At 41.3% G+C, this 17,175-nt stretch overlaps 2 protein-coding genes and 3 non-coding genes across 5 annotated transcripts; 2 read left to right on the forward strand and 3 right to left on the reverse strand.

Annotated features, from left to right (window-relative positions):
- Positions 1 to 65: 65 nt before the first annotated feature.
- LOC125017103 lies at positions 66 to 120 on the reverse strand. The gene has a single exon (XR_007113806.1). It is a non-coding gene; the product is annotated as a U7 small nuclear RNA (small nuclear RNA).
- Positions 121 to 830: 710 nt separating this feature from the next.
- Positions 831 to 885, reverse strand: LOC125017102. Its single transcript, XR_007113805.1, has one exon. It is a non-coding gene; the product is annotated as a U7 small nuclear RNA (small nuclear RNA).
- A 1,244-nt stretch (positions 886 to 2,129) lies between these two features.
- Positions 2,130 to 2,184, reverse strand: LOC125017101. Its single transcript, XR_007113804.1, has one exon. It is a non-coding gene; the product is annotated as a U7 small nuclear RNA (small nuclear RNA).
- An 812-nt stretch (positions 2,185 to 2,996) lies between these two features.
- Positions 2,997 to 6,898, forward strand: tpi1b (triosephosphate isomerase 1b). Its single transcript, XM_047598910.1, has 7 exons — positions 2,997 to 3,219; positions 4,987 to 5,110; positions 5,437 to 5,521; positions 5,609 to 5,741; positions 5,870 to 5,955; positions 6,042 to 6,129; positions 6,210 to 6,898. The coding sequence occupies exons 1-7, from the start codon at positions 3,111 to 3,113 to the stop codon at positions 6,326 to 6,328; spliced, it is 744 nt and encodes a 247-aa protein (XP_047454866.1). The 5' UTR covers positions 2,997 to 3,110; the 3' UTR covers positions 6,329 to 6,898.
- A 1,525-nt stretch (positions 6,899 to 8,423) lies between these two features.
- On the forward strand, positions 8,424 to 9,525 carry LOC125016421 (zinc finger protein 205-like). The gene is made up of 2 exons (XM_047598908.1): positions 8,424 to 8,678; positions 8,781 to 9,525. The coding sequence occupies exons 1-2, from the start codon at positions 8,507 to 8,509 to the stop codon at positions 9,431 to 9,433; spliced, it is 825 nt and encodes a 274-aa protein (XP_047454864.1). The 5' UTR covers positions 8,424 to 8,506; the 3' UTR covers positions 9,434 to 9,525.
- Positions 9,526 to 17,175: the final 7,650 nt, after the last annotated feature.

The following is a 17,175-nucleotide window of genomic DNA, read 5'->3' on the forward strand; positions in this document are numbered from 1 at the left end:
ATACCGTACAATGCAGCAAAAAATATGTTTATTAAATTATGTTTCTTTCTATTTACACAACAAAAGGGGGCTTCTTGTTGTAAAAAGCCTACTAGAAAAATAACTAAAGAGCAATCATTCCTACAGGGAGCTGGGGCTTGTCAGCACTAGTACACCAGATACATGCTGTTGTTGTTATGGTGTCAAGTTGCAATGTCCCATAGCAGAAATGAGAGCAATCAATACATAAAAATAAATAAATTATCTAATCTAATCTATTATGATAATACTACAGAAGAAACATTATACCCATGCTATCACATTTCAAGAGAACCATGTTGTTAATAAAAAAAAGTGTTCATTCGCTTTACGGTAAGTTAGCCTGTATAGTTGTATATACCAGCAACAGTATTCATTGTGTAGAGGTAGATATCAATTACAGTTCCAGCTCCATATCTTCTATTTATATACTCATTTTGTAGTCTGTGATGTAATATGTATATGTAATATGCAGATAGTCAGAGCAGTGAAAGTATTGTGTTATTAGTAGTTTTGCAGTACTATTTATTGTCTGTGTTGTGTGTACCTATATAGAAACAGGATTTTACACTTAGACTTTTCTTCATTGTCATTTAAAACTATATGCCAGCAGTGCACACTGTATGGCCTACAAGTTTTCATTTCCATATTGTGGGCATGTAAATAAGGTAACACAAAAGACACAATCAAAATATGATCTATATTTATTGACGTATCACCACACACAATAACAATATTTGGGAAAGATTTGGTGAGTATCTAACATTAGTTGTCCATATTTACAGTTCTAATTATTTGCTTTTCACATAAAAGGGGGCTTCTCATTAAGAAAAGCCTTCTAGACAAATAACTAAAGAGCAATCATTCCTACAGAGAGGTGGGGCTTGTCAGGACTAGTACACCAGAAACACGCTGTTGTTGTTATGGTGTCAGGTTGTAATGTCCCATGCCACTGGAAATGAGAGCAATCAGTCAATACGTATATTTTTTTTAAAAAAAAACAATAACTTATCCAATCTATCTAATCTATACTAATACTAACAATATAGAAGAAACAAAGTATTTTACCCATGCTATCACATTTCAAGAGAAACAAATTGTAAAAAAAAGTCTTCATTCACTTTACAGTCATTTAGCCTGTATAGTTGTTGTTGAGGAGGAATTTAGCCCTGCTTTCCTCTCCTCTCCGGGTCCGTTGATGTGAGGAATAAGGAGACGAGAGAATGACGTTGAGTACGAGTATTTATTCACAGTCTGCAGAGTGTGGAGACCACAGTACATACAAAGATATGAGTCTGGATCTGAGTTGCCTTCGCGGGGGCAGTTCTTTTCTATTCCTACAGTCTAAGGTGTTTGTCTACTCCTGATAGGCTCATCTACTTCTCCTCTTTGACACACTTTCTCTGTTAGATTGTGGTCCGGCGCATCCTGCTCCCCCCGCGAGACATCTTCAGAAAATACATGGTGACCTTTAAGTACAAGTTGTTCTCAATACAATCATATCATTCGGCCTTCCAGTGTTTTCCACTTCTGCACACAGTACATGTTCAGTGTATTCTGTTCCATTGATTATGTCCCATATTTTGCATATTGAATCACTTCTGGTAATTAAACCTGATTATTAAGGCACTCATAAGCACGCATACATTTTACTGTTCCCACATTGTATATACCAACAACAGTATTAATTGTATAGTAGAGGTAGATATCAATTAAATTTCCAGCTCCATATCTTCTATTTATACACTAATTTTGTAGTCTGTGATGTAATATGTTGTAGCGCAGGTAGTCAGAGCAGTGAAAGTAGTGTATTTTGTAGAAGTTTTGTAGAACTATTTATTGTCTGTTTGCTTATACAGGAATATTTACCTCTACAGAGACAGGACTTTACATTTAGACTTTTTACTGCCATTTAAAACTTTATGCCAGCAGTGCACGTTATTTTGTTTGAGTCCAGGAATCTGATGGTCTATGACTTGCCTCTTTTCATTTCCATATCACGTATAAAAAAAGCAAGGCCAGAGTTAATATACGGCCTGTACTTAGTGCAGCATCACGACGCACAAAAACAGGATATAAGAAGCAAATATCTGTTAGCTTTTTACATTAATGGGGGCTTCTCATTAAGAAAAGCCTACTAGACAAATAACTAAAGAGCAATCATTCCTACTGAACTGTGGGGCTTGTCAGCACTAGTACATTAGATACATGACTTAATATTATGGTGTCAAATTGCATCCCCGCTGACATTAGTGCAATAGATAAAATACTTACATATGCACATGCATGTACACATTCGTGCCAAATATCAACGTTAAACTACTCGAGAATAAACTTTATGAACGTTATATGCACAATTCTACCGCAGTGCATGACGGTCATGCAAAATAAACGAGACTGATTTGAACATCCACCATTCAGAGCGTCTCGTGTGGTGGTTGTCACATAAGAGGCGGGGCTTGTGCAGTTACAGCCAATCAAACGCTTCCCAGCCAAACAGGTCACACTGCTGCACAAAGTCGATAGTAAATCGATGACAAGTCATGCCACAATATATGTGGCCGACATTGCAGTTACAGAAGATTCAGACATAATAGTCATAAATAAAAAGTGACTAAATCTTCCAACTTACGCAGTCAATCTATCAATCTATCTATCTATCTATCTATCTATCTATCTATCTATCTATCTATCTATCTATCTATCTATCTATCTATCTATCTATCTATGTACGGGCCGCTTTGAGTTTTGTTATGCATCATATTCAGCATTTGCGTGCTGTATTTGTTGTTCACTCCTTTGAAAGACATCGACTTTAAGCCATGACAATCAGTTTTACACACGGCACCTGAACGCGGCATGACATTTCCCTCTTCCCCTTCCTCAAATGTAGAGACGCGTTCACGGGCGTGCCGAAATAAACCAATGGAGACGGGGCAGGGGAGGGGTTAAATTTCCATGTTCATAAATACCCCGGACTCCTCTCTCACGTCCGCTCTCTCTTGCCCCAGAAATTAAAGAAGGACCCTGGTTTGGGCTCTCTGTGCCGTTTTAATTTCCAGCAAATCCCCACAAAAAATAACACCGCAAACATGAGCAGAAAATTCTTCGTCGGTGGAAACTGGAAGATGAACGGCGACAAGAAAAGCCTTGGGGAGCTCATCCAGACCATGAACACGGCCAAGGTGGACCCCAATGTCGGTATGTGCATTTTAGCAAAACTTCTCCCGTTTAAAATCCAGCACATTTTTTGGCCACTTCAACCCATCTGTCTGTGTTTCGCTTCCTCATTTTTTATTCCCAGTTTCCTCCAGTGTCCATAACGGCGTTCATACATTGGTAGCGTGGGCTCCACAAACCTCACCTCTTCTTTTCATTTTGTACCACTTATACTGAGTATGAGGGGTTTTATTCTTGGGTTTAACCTCGTTAACATACAAACCCAGTCGTAGTCTACATATGCGGGTCCGGACGGGGCTTTTCTGTCATGTAGGTGGTGGGTGCGTTCGCGGCGGCACGTACTCTGGCAGGGTGCATTCACGTCCGGTTGGTCGACAGTCATGTCTTCCATCCTTCGTGCACCTCTTGTTCTGAGTTGTACAACAGCTTGACAGCGAAACTTTTCTGTCACGGATCACCTACAGACCACAGAAAACACGGAAACATTTTTCGTTGTACGAGTTTTAAAATGTGGTCCTGGATTTTTCCAATATGCAGTGAATGCAGCAGCAGGCATTTGGCCTGTTGCTGTCTGCTTCCTGCTTTCTGGAACTACAGAAGCAGTTGCTCTTGTCTCATGGAAACACTCATTATTATTTTTAGTGCATAATACTCCGATCTCAATCCGGGAGACGTTGAACGTGTCTAGATCCGTTTCCGCTGTCATTGAGGCCAGTTGTTCTCCTCCTGCAAGGCGCTGTTATGCAACCGCTATGCTGGGTAAAGCTCTCCCAGGCCTGGTCTGTTCAGGAGTGACTCCAGACTATCCTTGGACCTTGCTCAGATAATGAATCCACCCCCTTCCAGTGCTAAACTCTCTAAAAAGTCCTCAGTTTTCAAGATTCAAGAGTTTGTTGTCATGTGCACCATCTAGAAACATGTTTCCCTGGGAAATGAAATACTTCTTTTGCCGTCCCAAATGCCTAACAATATAAAAAAATCAGAAATAGAATATAAACATATACACAAAATATAAAATAACTAGTATAAATATCAATGTGTTTTCTCTCCACATAGGTTTTCTTCATGTGGATGTTTAAACTCAGCTTCCGTGAATTTGGGACGCTGACTTGTCTTTGACCTCTGCAGAATGTAGCCATGAGGCCGACCTTTTGGAGGGTGAACTCAGACCTTTAATGCAGAGAGACCCACTTGTGGCTGGGGAGAAATGACCTTTGCCAAACCAATAATAACAGGCGTCGTTTAATATAGACTCCCGTAACCCCAAAGATATAGTTACATTGTGAATGTCAGTGTCTTGAATTTACTTTACCAGACCTGTGGATACTGTACTGCTGAGCACATGATGCCAAATATGCTGAAATTTAAGTTTGGTCAACTCTGACCCTGAAAAGGGTAATGGAGGCTTTCAGGGCCGTGGGGGAAAAGTAATAGTGGAAATAGAGGCTGTCCTTTAACTCACAGACCTCTGTGTTAGCCCATATTTTGGCATCCTGTTGCACTACATTGCAGCTGAAGAAGCGCAGACATTCATGGAGAGTTACCAAACATAAAATGGAACGAAGTCCATCAAACATAAAGTGAGACAGTCATGATTTTGATAATATTTTACCTGGTATAAAAGCTACATTACTGTGAGGAGATGCTATATAGTATTATTAGAAATGCAAAGTGAATGAATGAATGACTACCTCTGATGATCTCATGATGCTTGATATTAAGAAAATTGGTCATAAACGTCCCAATATTTCTAAAACTAATCACTGCTTCCTCTTTCTTTGTCAACAGAGGTGGTCTGCGGCGCTCCATCCATCTACCTGGACTTTGCCAGATCCAAGCTGGACGCCAAGTTTGGCGTGGCAGCTCAGAACTGCTACAAAGTTCCCAAGGGTGCCTTCACTGGGGAGATCAGGTACGTGATGTGCCAGTCACTGTATAGTGATTCCATTTATTCAACTTAGGTGAATAACTCTATATAAAGGAGTGTGGAGTGAGTGGGTGGGCAAGCAGCTAGCAAATAAAAAGGAATTGTCTACAGAAACTAAAATCTTTTTTTGTATCAGGGTATAAACTTTGTTTTTAGACATTTTAACATAGAAGAACTGCATGTTTTAGCATCTCCCCGTTAGCTTAGTTGTCCTCCCTCGACGTTGCCTCCTAGCTTCAACACAGGTACTAAAGCCGTGTTTATGTTTTATTACTCTGAAAATAATTAATGTTTTATGTGCTCTTCTCCAGCCCTGCCATGATCAAGGACTGTGGTGTGAACTGGGTGATCCTGGGACACTCCGAAAGGCGCCACGTCTTCGGAGAGAGCGACGAGGTAGGCCACACGAATGTCTCCCGTGCACTCGATTTCCGCCACGAGTCAACATGATTTAAGCTGACCCCGTCTCCGTTGTCTCGGTAGCTGATCGGCCAGAAGACGGCTCACGCTCTGGAGAGCGGCCTCGGCGTGATCGCCTGCATCGGCGAGAAGCTGGACGAGAGAGAGGGAGGCATCACGGAGAAGGTTGTCTTTGCTCAGACCAAGTTCATCGCAGGTATGCAGCTCAAGGCGGAGGAAAATGTTGGAACGCACGTTTCAGGGGAGGGATTGTGCAAACCACAGTGTGTGGTGATAAATCTGTAAACTTGCAAAACTGAGTCTTATCACACACCTCTTTCACAGACAACGTAAAGGACTGGAGCAAGGTCGTGCTCGCCTACGAGCCCGTGTGGGCCATTGGCACCGGCAAGACCGCCTCCCCCCAGCAGGTAAATATTAGACATCACTGAATACTTCACTTATTGTACTCACAAAAATCTCCAACGTGACGTCTGTTTCCTATGCGATATCTCAGGCCCAGGAAGTGCACGAGAAGCTGAGGGGGTGGATGAAGACCAACGTGTCTGAAGCTGTGGCCAACTCTGTGAGGATCATCTACGGAGGTCAGTTTGCTCCCAGGTGGTTGTTCCTGTTTTCCCCCCTCCACACCAATCTCTTCTCACGCGTCTGTTCTCCTCCTCAGGCTCTGTGACCGGCGGTACCTGTAAAGAACTGGCCTCCCAGAAGGACGTTGACGGTTTCCTCGTGGGCGGAGCTTCCCTCAAGCCAGAGTTTGTGGAAATCATCAACGCCAAGGCATAAAAACCCAGGCAGCTGCATACGTGACCAGATTCAGACGACCCATTTCCATCGCCCCCCTCACTCTCAGCACTTTTAGTCCTCTTCCCCTCTTTATTAAAAGCATTTGTGTAATGGTGTCATTCCCTCCTTTTCCTTTATGTTTTGTAATTTTGAAGAAAAGGGACAGGTTGACACATGCACTGTACTGCACTGAAAAGAGTTGAGTCTACTGAGAATAGTCCGTGTGCGTACTAACCTCCACACCAAGTGCTCGAGCTGTGCTTTTAGACCGTGAGCAGGACGGGCAGAGTCCACGCCTTTACTTGAAAAGTTTACCAACTTTATTTGTGTAAACAGTGTCACAGCTCATGTCAATCAGAACTCATTTGTCTTTTTACCGGCGTCTCTTTTTGTGTAATTATGATGTTCTGTGGCTTTTACCTCCCTCTAGATGTGCATGATCCGCTCTCATTGGTTGTTTTGCCGAGAGGAAAGTGTCCATTACGTGTTTATCGAATTGTGTCACGGCCGATGAGAATGAAGGGTAGGAAAGGCTGTAAGGAAACATTATAATAAACGGTTCAGAGACTGTTTCAGCGTCCTGTCTTTCTTTATTTCTTTTTATTCTGATTCTTAATAACCTGCTCCTGTAACTACTGCGTTCACATAAAACTGGCATGATCCTTGTGATATTCCCAGGATGGCAGAGAGAGGATCTCATTACAGAAGTGAGCTCCTGTTGAGACAATGACACGCAGCGAAGCTATTTTTATCCTGAACTGAAGCTGAAGCTTTCACATCATGGGTTTACATACAGTAACTAAAGCACATCAGGCTAAAAGAGCTAATCGCATCTCGTTCCCTGGTCACAATTACTCTCGCTCTCAGTGACAATTTGAAGAATTTAGTGGAGGTTTATATATCATTCTCACTCTAAAACATCTGCTGCACAGGCCTCATTACATAAGAGACAAACACGTCTTTCCAACACCCTGAATGTGTTGGCTGTGTTTAGTCTGTAAACAGGCAGATGATGGTTTTCAGTGTGCTTCATACATCAGATGTGTCTGCAGTGTTTGTCTCTTTGTGATCTCTATCTGAATTTCAGCTCAAATTATACAGAGAAATTTGGTTAAGCGTTCACGCTTTCTGCCAGTGGTTTTATAGTTTTCTGATACTCTAAAAGAAAAATATGAATCCCGGATGCAGATTCATTTAACAGAGGCCAAAACTGCTGCAATCTGCACGTCCGTCTTCAGCAAACTTTGGTTTTTAACCAAATATTTGCCTTTCCACATGTCTTTGTCTGCTCTACATTCACACTGTACTGAAACAGTCACAGGACTGAGCGCCCAACACTGCAGGTACATGTGAGATGGCAACAAAATACAGTGAAATTAAAAGTATGTAACTGAAAGAATGAGAAGCACTTTCTCTCAATTTTCAGTCAGATACAAGGGTCCTCGTTATTGGAACTCACAGTAGAAACTGCACCTGTTTTATTGGACCAATTGTGCACTAAAAATTCATAATCCCTCCACTTCCATAGTATTTAATTTTATTTTCTCCACCACTCTAAATACCTTCATTCATCTTTTGTAACTATGACTTCCTTTTATTCCTCATTTATTGTTGAATGTTTGTCATTTCAGAGGGCCACCTGACAAGCCCCTATTTTTTATTTATTTTTTTGTTTGTTTTTTGTTTTTGGTTCCTCCTGCACATTCGTACCTCAAACTTTGAGTTTTGTCCTTCTTAATGTACCGTATGCTTTCGGTGATTTGTTCAGTATTATGTTTTTACTCATGTGGTTGAAATAAAACACACTGGATTAAAAAGCATGAGCAATTATAGTAAAATAATGGTACTTGCGTGTATTCACAAATTACCACACAATAATTGCTCTCGCAATTGATGGGGAGTTTGAGGTCCTGCAGAATCTCATTTCTGACTGGTAAGCAGTGTGCATGTTCTAGGATTTGGTTTTAAAACTCATATTAATCTCATATTAAACTATATTGGTCAGTCTAGGGCTTGCTCTGCGTCCCCGGTCCTACAGGGGGCGGTAGCGCCTCAGACTTTTTCGTCTTGTGCTGTTGGGACTCATATCCGTGTTTACAAGCGAAGCGTGACGTTCACGGACCCGCAAGTTTACGTCGCCAAGCGCAACCAGAAGCGTTTCTTTTTTTTTTTGTATGAATGTCCAAAATGCAGTCGCTGAAAGCATTTCTCAACGAGAGGCTGACTGCGGCGGCGGAGGAGATCTTTGGAGCTGTTGAAAAGACAATAGTCGAGTACAAAGAGGAGATTTCTCGTTCAAAGGATTTAGAAATCGGTCGCCTCAGGATGCAGCTGAGGCTCCTCAAGTCAGGTCGGTTTGAATGAAATTCTCCCTGTAGCCAAACCTCATCTACCTCTGTGTGATTTTATATCATGTTTAAACTACGTAAATGTTTTTTTGTCTTTTATCTAGACCCACGGTCGGATAGATGTTTTGAAGCGGAGCTGCACCACCACCACCACCATCCTCCTCCTCCTCCTCCTCCTCTTCCTCAGCAGCAGCATCATCAGTCACCCCCTCCAGTGGATCCTCCTGAGCCCCAGCACTGTGAGGAGGATGAGGGGGAGGATCCGGGCAGCAGCATGGAGCGGGAGCATCCAGAGTCCTCAGAGGTCAAGAAGGAGCAGCAGAAGGCTCACAGGGACTTCTGGATGGGCCACGACTCCGAGCAGCTGGAAGCCTTTGAGTCGGGCATTAAAGACTTCATCTCATCTCCCTCCAGTCTGAAAACCAGTCTGCACGACCCCGCCTTGCCTTTCCACCCGTACCACAACAATTACGAGGAGAGGAGAGAGAAACCCTACAGCTGCTCTGTTTGTGAAAAGCGCTTCAGCAACTGCTCCCACCTCGCAGCACACATCAGGACACACACAGGAGAGAGGCCGTACAGATGTGAGATATGCAGGAAGGCCTTTATCACGACCAGCGCTCTGAACAGACACCAGACCATCCACACAGAGGGGAAACAGTTTGTGTGTAACTACTGTGGAAAGTCATTTAAGTGGATGGAGTCTCTGGGCAGACACATGAGAAGTGTCCACAAAAGGGAGAATATTCCTGTATGACTTTCTGCAGGCAGGGTGTAACCAATAGGTTAGACATGTTGTAATTATGTGTTAGTGTGCTTTCATTATAAAAACACAATAAGTGCAAACAAGGAATGTGTGTTGTGATTATTATTATTATTATTTTTTTTTTTTGGTAAACGCTGCATGAACCTCATTAAGCATTGTGTACATAAACAGTAGCAGCACTAGATGCAAACAATAAACTCTAAGAAATGATTTTACTAAACAAATAATATTCCATTTAGTCTTTCAAATAAGATAAAAATTTTATTTTGATTCTTGAGTTCTTTGCTTTGTGCTGCAGGAATTTAAAAAGAAGTTGCACTACACTCCAGTAGGGGGCAGTGACAGCTTTTCATTCATAATTTTACATCAATCTGTAGTAAGTGGTTGTGTCATATGCAGCCAGACGTCACCTCCCCTAAAGACACTTTTTGGAAACATGGAGATTGTCCGTTCACACATAATTTATTTTAACTATAAAAATGCGGTTTGCTTAGGCATTAGAATGAAAAAAAATCTCTATATACTATATTAGTACACTATGACCATGTGTGCATCTGTGTATAGGTTTGTATTTTCACACTTTTGCCAAATAAGTGTAGTAAGTAAAAACAAAAACATACTGTGTAGTATATAGTATAAATAGTATTGGTGTTAAAGGAATAATAACAGCGTGGGATGTTTATGTAAAATATCTCGGTGTATCTCGAACACTGGAGTAAAAGTAATTTTACTATCAACCACTGAATAATCAGATAAACTTAGATAAGATCTGCATAGTGTGTACATGTCTACATGGTATATTTATACATATATCTGTGACATTTCTAACCAAAACTATACAAATATGTGCAATATCTGCAGTAAACTGCAGTCGTACAGTATGGGCTGAGGGAAGTGGATGATGTGGTGTTGTGGAGTCTGATGGTTGTTGGCAAGAAAAAGCCCCTTGAAACACTTTGAGGCTCATGGATGAGTCTAAGGGCCTGGGCCCCCTCAGCCCAGCATAAAAACCACGAGGGGTTTCATGGTGGCTTTCAGCTTCCCTCTCATCCCCGTATCTGTCACTTTGTTCACACAAGGACCTGAGCTTCCTAGGAAAGAACAGCTTGTTAGGTCCTCTGCGCTGTCCAACCAGTCCAGTCTGTTGTTGAGTTGCATCCCAAAGACCTTGTGCTTGAGTTGACCATCACCACTACAACCTCCAATCTTAGGCGGCCGCACATCTTCAGAAGCTCTTGGTTAGTTCCCGGTGCAGCTATAAACCGCGTCAGAAAACTGCAAATAGAAGTTCAGCAGTGAGGCGGGAAATTTCAGGTGGAAATAAAGAAATCAGAACATCATGGTCTTTGGGCGCGTTTACTTCAGCATCTGCAGATGGGCTCACAGCACAGGCTGCAAACATCGAGACCAATGGCTAATGAGGAAGGAACACGCGGTGAATAAACTTTATACTTATCAGCTGAACAGATAATATAGTCTAGTTCTCAACTTGTTTTTCAAGGCAGTGTCACATACAGTGTATATCAAGGAGTTAGGACCCAAATGCAGGACACACACAAGAAAGCAAGGCTGTGGGGAGATCAACGGTCAAAATGAGGATAGGACCCATAAGGAAAGATGCAGGAAAAACACCCGAGGAAGAATCCAGGTATATCCAGGGTGAGTGAGTGAGTGAGTGAGTGAGTGAGTGAACAGAAACACCATTATCCAAGGTGAATGAACAGATGAACTGACAGAGGACAGAGGACATGGCAGGACTTTATATAGCATGTGAACTAATGAGGGGAGAAGGCACAGGAGACAACAGTTAGGGAGGAGGGGATGCAGGCAAGGACAGGAAGCACAACTGAAAGACAGTTTCAGGGTAAGGGACAATTTCAAAATAAAACAGGAAACAAGGAAAACCAAACAGAAAGTGCAAATCTAAGTACCATGACAGGCAGTATCCAGAGGAAGTGAGGTAAGATATCTGCAGTAACAATGTACCTCCGTAGACCTGTTCATAACTTCAGACCATTAAACTACATTACATTCGGAGAATTTATCTACTCAGCTATGTTTGTGTGATGAATGTAATTTAAGGCCAGTACTCATGTTACAACCATTGAAATTAATATTTAAACTCCTGTCTGATCAAAGTTAGTTCTATATAGAACTGGGAATTAAATAATGAGTAATTTATTGCACCGAAACAGCTTTTTTGCTAAAATAAACAAATAAATAAAAAATATATATTATCATTAATTAGGAGCCGATTAAAGAAGTATTATCATTATCATGTACTGCTTCTTAGCTGGAGCCCCACATCATGTACACAGTGAAATATATAGTCATACAAAGCATACCGAAAATAAAAATAGAAAAGACAGCTTTGTCCTATTTAAGTATCTCAGTGGCAGAATACACCTTCAAATACAGCTGCTGTCTGGAGGTTCATGTGGTTTATTGTACGATCACTGGTGATTCATAGCTTAAATGGAATTCTAACGAGTGGTATGAATTAATTAAAACTTGGCTAAAAGGGGATGAGGCAGATTGGCAGCACACTGTTTGTCCTGGCTGATAGTGGATGTAGTGTTGTCCAAGCTCCTCGGTAGATTTGGCAGACACGCTTTCTGACTCAAATGATTTTTCTCTCTCCTCTTAGTCACTAAAAGTTTGAGGTTTTGGATCGTATGTGCGAATCTTAGTGCCTACAAGTTTTGATGAACATTAACAAATATTCTGCCTTTTCTGCGCAGCTCATCGCACAATTTACTGGAACTCAGCAACCGCTTAATGTGGTGTACAATGATATTTAAGATGATAGTAACACTGTGGAAGGTCAACACACACTGAGACCGTGAAGAAATGGTTTCCTCAGAGAACATGGGGAACATCATGTTCCAGTGTCTGGATGGGGACGTCATGTTTAGTAAGCCACTCAATCGAAGTATGTTTTATGTTTAATACACAGTGGAGTTATTTGTCAGTTTACAGGCGAGTTACAGATGTGCAGTAACCCTCTTTAATCCGTGAAATAAGGAGCTCATTGTGTAGCACTAATGCACTAATCATGATTGCGGAAAGAGGGCAACTGTCACACTTCATTCATGTCTCATAATGTCGCAGCACATCTTGATGAACTGGGATATTATTTCAGGTTGCACTCACTTATTGGAGGGAGATCTGCTGAGGGCTCTTGTGTACACGCAGGTGCTGAGTGCAGCACGCCACTTACGACAAGTGTGTAGGGTAGACAATTAAAATGATAACGCGTTTTAATTTAAAATGAGAAGATAGAAGAAGATAATTACAAAGATGAATTGCTGGCTGGGTTTTCAGCTCCAGATCAGGAGTGTAAACTCAAGAACTGCCGTGTAGACATTGAAGGACACGGTAAAACAGGCGTAACCGTGGAAGTGCCTCTACAGGGAGGACATCTTCGATGTGCCATTTTACAGCTGGGTCAATATATAAATGAGGGATCTTTGGAGTCCATGGGATATATCTTGCATATATTTTTATTAAATGTAACAAAAGTAATGTTTTTTATGCTCATTATGATCATGTCTTTACAATATCCATAATTATTTATTATGGAAACAATCACCTGTTAATAAAAAAGATATCACTAAAATATCAAGTATGTCCGAATTTAATATCCACCACCTTCTAATTAGTGGTTAATAATCATGAGAGATTTTTTTTTGAGAGAGACAAATTGTGTCTGTGTCTGAGAAATCACTTTCAGCTAAGTTGCCCATTACAAACACATTACATCAGACTCTAGGAAGTGTGTCAAATCCAAATCACATGACCTGCTCCAAGCTACGTTCTTTCTTCTATTTCTTAGTTACTTATAAATAAAGTAGTTTGTGTGGCAAGTGTGGACTTATTGCATGTCAACAGTGTTACTACAATATATTTATAAATGACTTTACGTTTCAATTTACTTTCAATCAATTGTATATATATAACACTTAGAAGAATCTTTCCGTAATGATACCATGTGGTGATTGGTTATAGGCGGCCATGTTGATTTAAAGCCTGAAAACAGCACAAAATGTCAACTATGATAAACTCAAAAAGTCCTGCAAATATATATTGACCCAGCTTAAAAATAAGTCAAAAGACTCAAAAGACCAACATGTTTCCCATTAAATGTTAAATCTGTGTAAAAATTAAATGTTTAATTTCTCAGAGGAAACAAGAACTCTGCTGGAAGATGTCCGAGCAACTTGTTATGAAAGCAAATGTACAGTAGTTTGTATCTGTGGTTCATTGTGTGATTTCATTTCACTGGTCACATTCCTCTGAAGAATGTTAAACGTCTACAAGTTTGTTGTGGTGTTTATCTGGTAAATGTTTTTTCTTAAACCGGATCAGTTAACTGTGTCTGTGTGAGCAGCAGATTGTTTTTTATTACAGTTTCATTTTTCGTCTGTCGGCATAAAAAGCTTCTCGTCTGGTTCTGCCATCGTCTTCAGCACCGGTTCACCAGTAAACCAAATTAAAATGTGTGTGATTTCATTCATATTTCATATCAGACTCTCTGATCAGACTTAAATAACAAAATGACCTTCACGCTATATTTACACCCAGCGTTGTGTTTGCTCCAACAGAAAGAGAGACTCGGCTCAGCAGTCAAATAATTCAGTCAAATAATTATGTGTGTGTTATTATGTGTGTGTTTCAGCTTAACTGTAGTCACATGATACTGGCAGCGTCCTTCCAGACGTTATATGCACACAACTGGTCCAAACATTGCTGTTTGGTTAGTGTGGCGTGTATACGTTGGTCCACTAGGTGTCCCTTTCATTTGATACCAGAAATCCTAAATGACTCCTGTGGTATATACTCACCATTAGCTGGAAATGGTTGGATGTTTTGCTAACATAGAACTATAAATGAATGGCACTAGGTGAAATGACATGACTTTAATGAAGACTGACTTATTTAAGGTAACATAAAGAGAGCCGCCACGTAAAAGTCCAAAGAGTCATTTATTGAGAGGTAGTCCAACTAAAGGGGATACAGAATGAGAGCAAAAAATACAAAGAGCCAGAGAACAAATATGAAACACCACCTGCAAGGAACAGACACGTGGATGATGGATGACGAACTGATGAACAACAAGGTGAGAAACGAGGCTTTATATGTGTAAGGGCATACGAGGCGTAGGTGAGAGCACTGCGTGAGGAGCAAACAAGGAGAAATAACAAGAGAGTAAAGGACAAATAGGAAGTAAAACAAGACACAAAAACACCAAGAGACAGCAAGAGTTCAGACTAGATCTCAAGAAACAGAAAAGATTTAAAGCACAATATCATGATAATACATCGCTGTATCTTTGTCAACTTATATGTATAAACTGCTGTATTTTTGCTACTTGATGTGTATAACATGCTGCGTTATTGTAAGCTTAAATGTCTCATACTCAAAATTAATTTTGACTCTGTCCTCATGTCCAAAGAACCACCGATTTATTTACCAAACCACAGACTGTCTTAACACTGGGTCTAATCAGTTTCCATTCAGTTCAATACAAATAACTTTATTTAGCCCCGAGGGCCAAGTAAAAAGCTCACTGAGCCGTCAAAGACAAGTATAAAAACATGAATACAACAAAGTGCAGCGCATTGCATTTCAATCATGAGGACGTTTGCACACCCATGTGTGATGGAAGCAGACAGAAGCCCCTGGTCCAGGTCCCGCTCTGGTCACCCGCCTCTTGTCTACAACCACTTAAAGATGCTCAGCAATGCCTCAAGATGATCCACTGGGATCCTCTTCTCCAGCCGGCAGTGAGCATGAGGTCAGAGGAGATTGATTGTCCGGGTGAGGTGAGGTGAAGAAGGCTACAGGCTCCGTCCTCTGACGGCAACTGTGCCACTTTGCAGTTTGTCTGTCGCAGTCTGGGACGTCGCTTCTGTGGATGAATGGGGCGCCGGGGGACTTGCTGAAGCAGAGGTTTCATTGACCATGGTGAGCGTCGGTCCCTGCAGGTTCCAGCATCGCTATGAAGGATACAGGAAGAGCATCCTGATTTTGACTCCAAGTGTGAGACTGAAACCGTAAAAGTGGAGCGGAAAGTCGTCAGTCCTGATTGGTGTGTTAGTGCTAATCTAACACCGGTCAAATGGAAAGAGAAAAATTATTGTGAAGGTAAACTTTCAGCAAAACCATTGAATGAAAAGAGAAAGATTGTAAAGTGTGTATTGGTAGCCTTACATCCACCATTTGAATTTCAAAAAACACTACTTAGTTATAATAACTTTATATCAGGAACAATGCCTGATGTCATAACTTACAAAGGTGTGTCTAAACTCTCTCTATTCCTGTCACCTCTCAACCCTCACTCTACCTATCCCTCTCTCTTCACCTTCCTCATCCTCTTCCATATATATATATACATTATTTCAAAAAAATAGTTCTTGGGCTTTGACATCAACTCTTCTTGAGTTTTACTGTGCTGTAATCTGGGACTGTGAGACTTGACTTTAATCGGCTCTTAATTAAAGAGCGGTGTTGATCTGCGGCCTTGTTTGTTTAATTTGTACAAATTGAAGTCACATGTGGGGACCAGAAATATTGGCAGCTAATTCTTGTTGTGCTACATTCTCAGCCCGGCACAGACAGACTGGGGTCTGTCATTAATGGCAGAGCAATTAAACTCACAGACGACGGAGACGTGAATGTTATGTGACACTGTGCATTAATCTGATTCAATTAACTTTTCATGTCTAGTTAATCAGCGTGGAAGATGAAGGAATTGTTTGTGCTAGATTTGAGGAGAATAGCTGCTAATGGCGGGCTTTAATTTTACCCCCAGCCTTCTATAAAAGCCCTGTGTTCAGATAAACTCTCTTTCATCCACGTCTTTGTCGACGTCCTCATCCGCTCTGAACAAAGGACTGATGAAGTGCTAAGAATAACCCCCAGATGTGATGTGACCAGATCAGATTTGTCCTGCTAGAAGATACTTTACATTATGTTGACACACTTATTCAAGGTGACTTTTAATGGCACACAACCTACATAGCTACCCACCAGCGTGCCCTGCACAGTATATGTTTCATTATCAATCAGTGTCACATCTGAATGAGGCGGTTTCACTGCATAAAAGCATCTGGAGTGTGCAGTTTAATGGATAACATAAACAGAACAGACATTAAAAGCTGCACTATTGTGAAGTTTGTTTAGTCAGGTTTAGCCAGCAGTGAGTCTGTCTACGACGTAAAGGCCGTCTTCACTGATCCGTATACACTTGAAGGAGATTCCTCCGGTCGGACACGGTGAGAACACACGCAGCCCTGAGCTTTCAGCGCTGTCCGTAAATCACACCCTTACAGCTCCTCCCTTCTCTCTCTTTTTCATTTGTCTCTCTTCATATATATATTTTTTTCTCTTTTCATCTTTACAGTGCAGTAAGGAATGCACGCTCTACAGGGTGGCTGGTGTGCACTGGAGCGACTCAACTCCCATGTCTCACACTCATCCCATGTGTCTCCTATTAGCTACACTCACCAAGAGAGGGAGGGAGGGAGAGACTGGTGGGGAGAAGGCAGGGGAGTCAGAAAGAGAGAGGGGGAGGGGGAAAAGAGGGAGAGAAAGAGAGAGAGAGGGAGAGGAATTTGATATGCTTTGTGCATGAGTGACTTGTATAAAACAAAGACAGGCAAATAGTATGTATGTATGTATGTATGTGAGAGGGTGGAAAAAAACGGTGCACTCATGAATACGCGAGAAAC

The sequence above is a fragment of the Mugil cephalus genome, chromosome 11, assembly GCF_022458985.1.
Source record: "Mugil cephalus isolate CIBA_MC_2020 chromosome 11, CIBA_Mcephalus_1.1, whole genome shotgun sequence".
NCBI classification, from domain to species: Eukaryota; Metazoa; Chordata; class Actinopteri; order Mugiliformes; family Mugilidae; genus Mugil; species Mugil cephalus.

Coding starts and splice junctions, on each gene's coding strand:
- tpi1b (XM_047598910.1), top strand. CDS start 3,111: ATGAGCAGAAAATTCTTCGTCGGTGGAAACTGGAAGATGAACGGCGAC. Junction 5,111..5,436: donor GCCTTCACTGGGGAGATCAG/GTACGTGATGTG, acceptor GCTCTTCTCCAG/CCCTGCCATGATCAAGGACT. Junction 5,956..6,041: donor AGACCGCCTCCCCCCAGCAG/GTAAATATTAGA, acceptor GCGATATCTCAG/GCCCAGGAAGTGCACGAGAA.
- LOC125016421 (XM_047598908.1), top strand. CDS start 8,507: ATGTCCAAAATGCAGTCGCTGAAAGCATTTCTCAACGAGAGGCTGACT. Junction 8,679..8,780: donor GCTGAGGCTCCTCAAGTCAG/GTCGGTTTGAAT, acceptor TCTTTTATCTAG/ACCCACGGTCGGATAGATGT.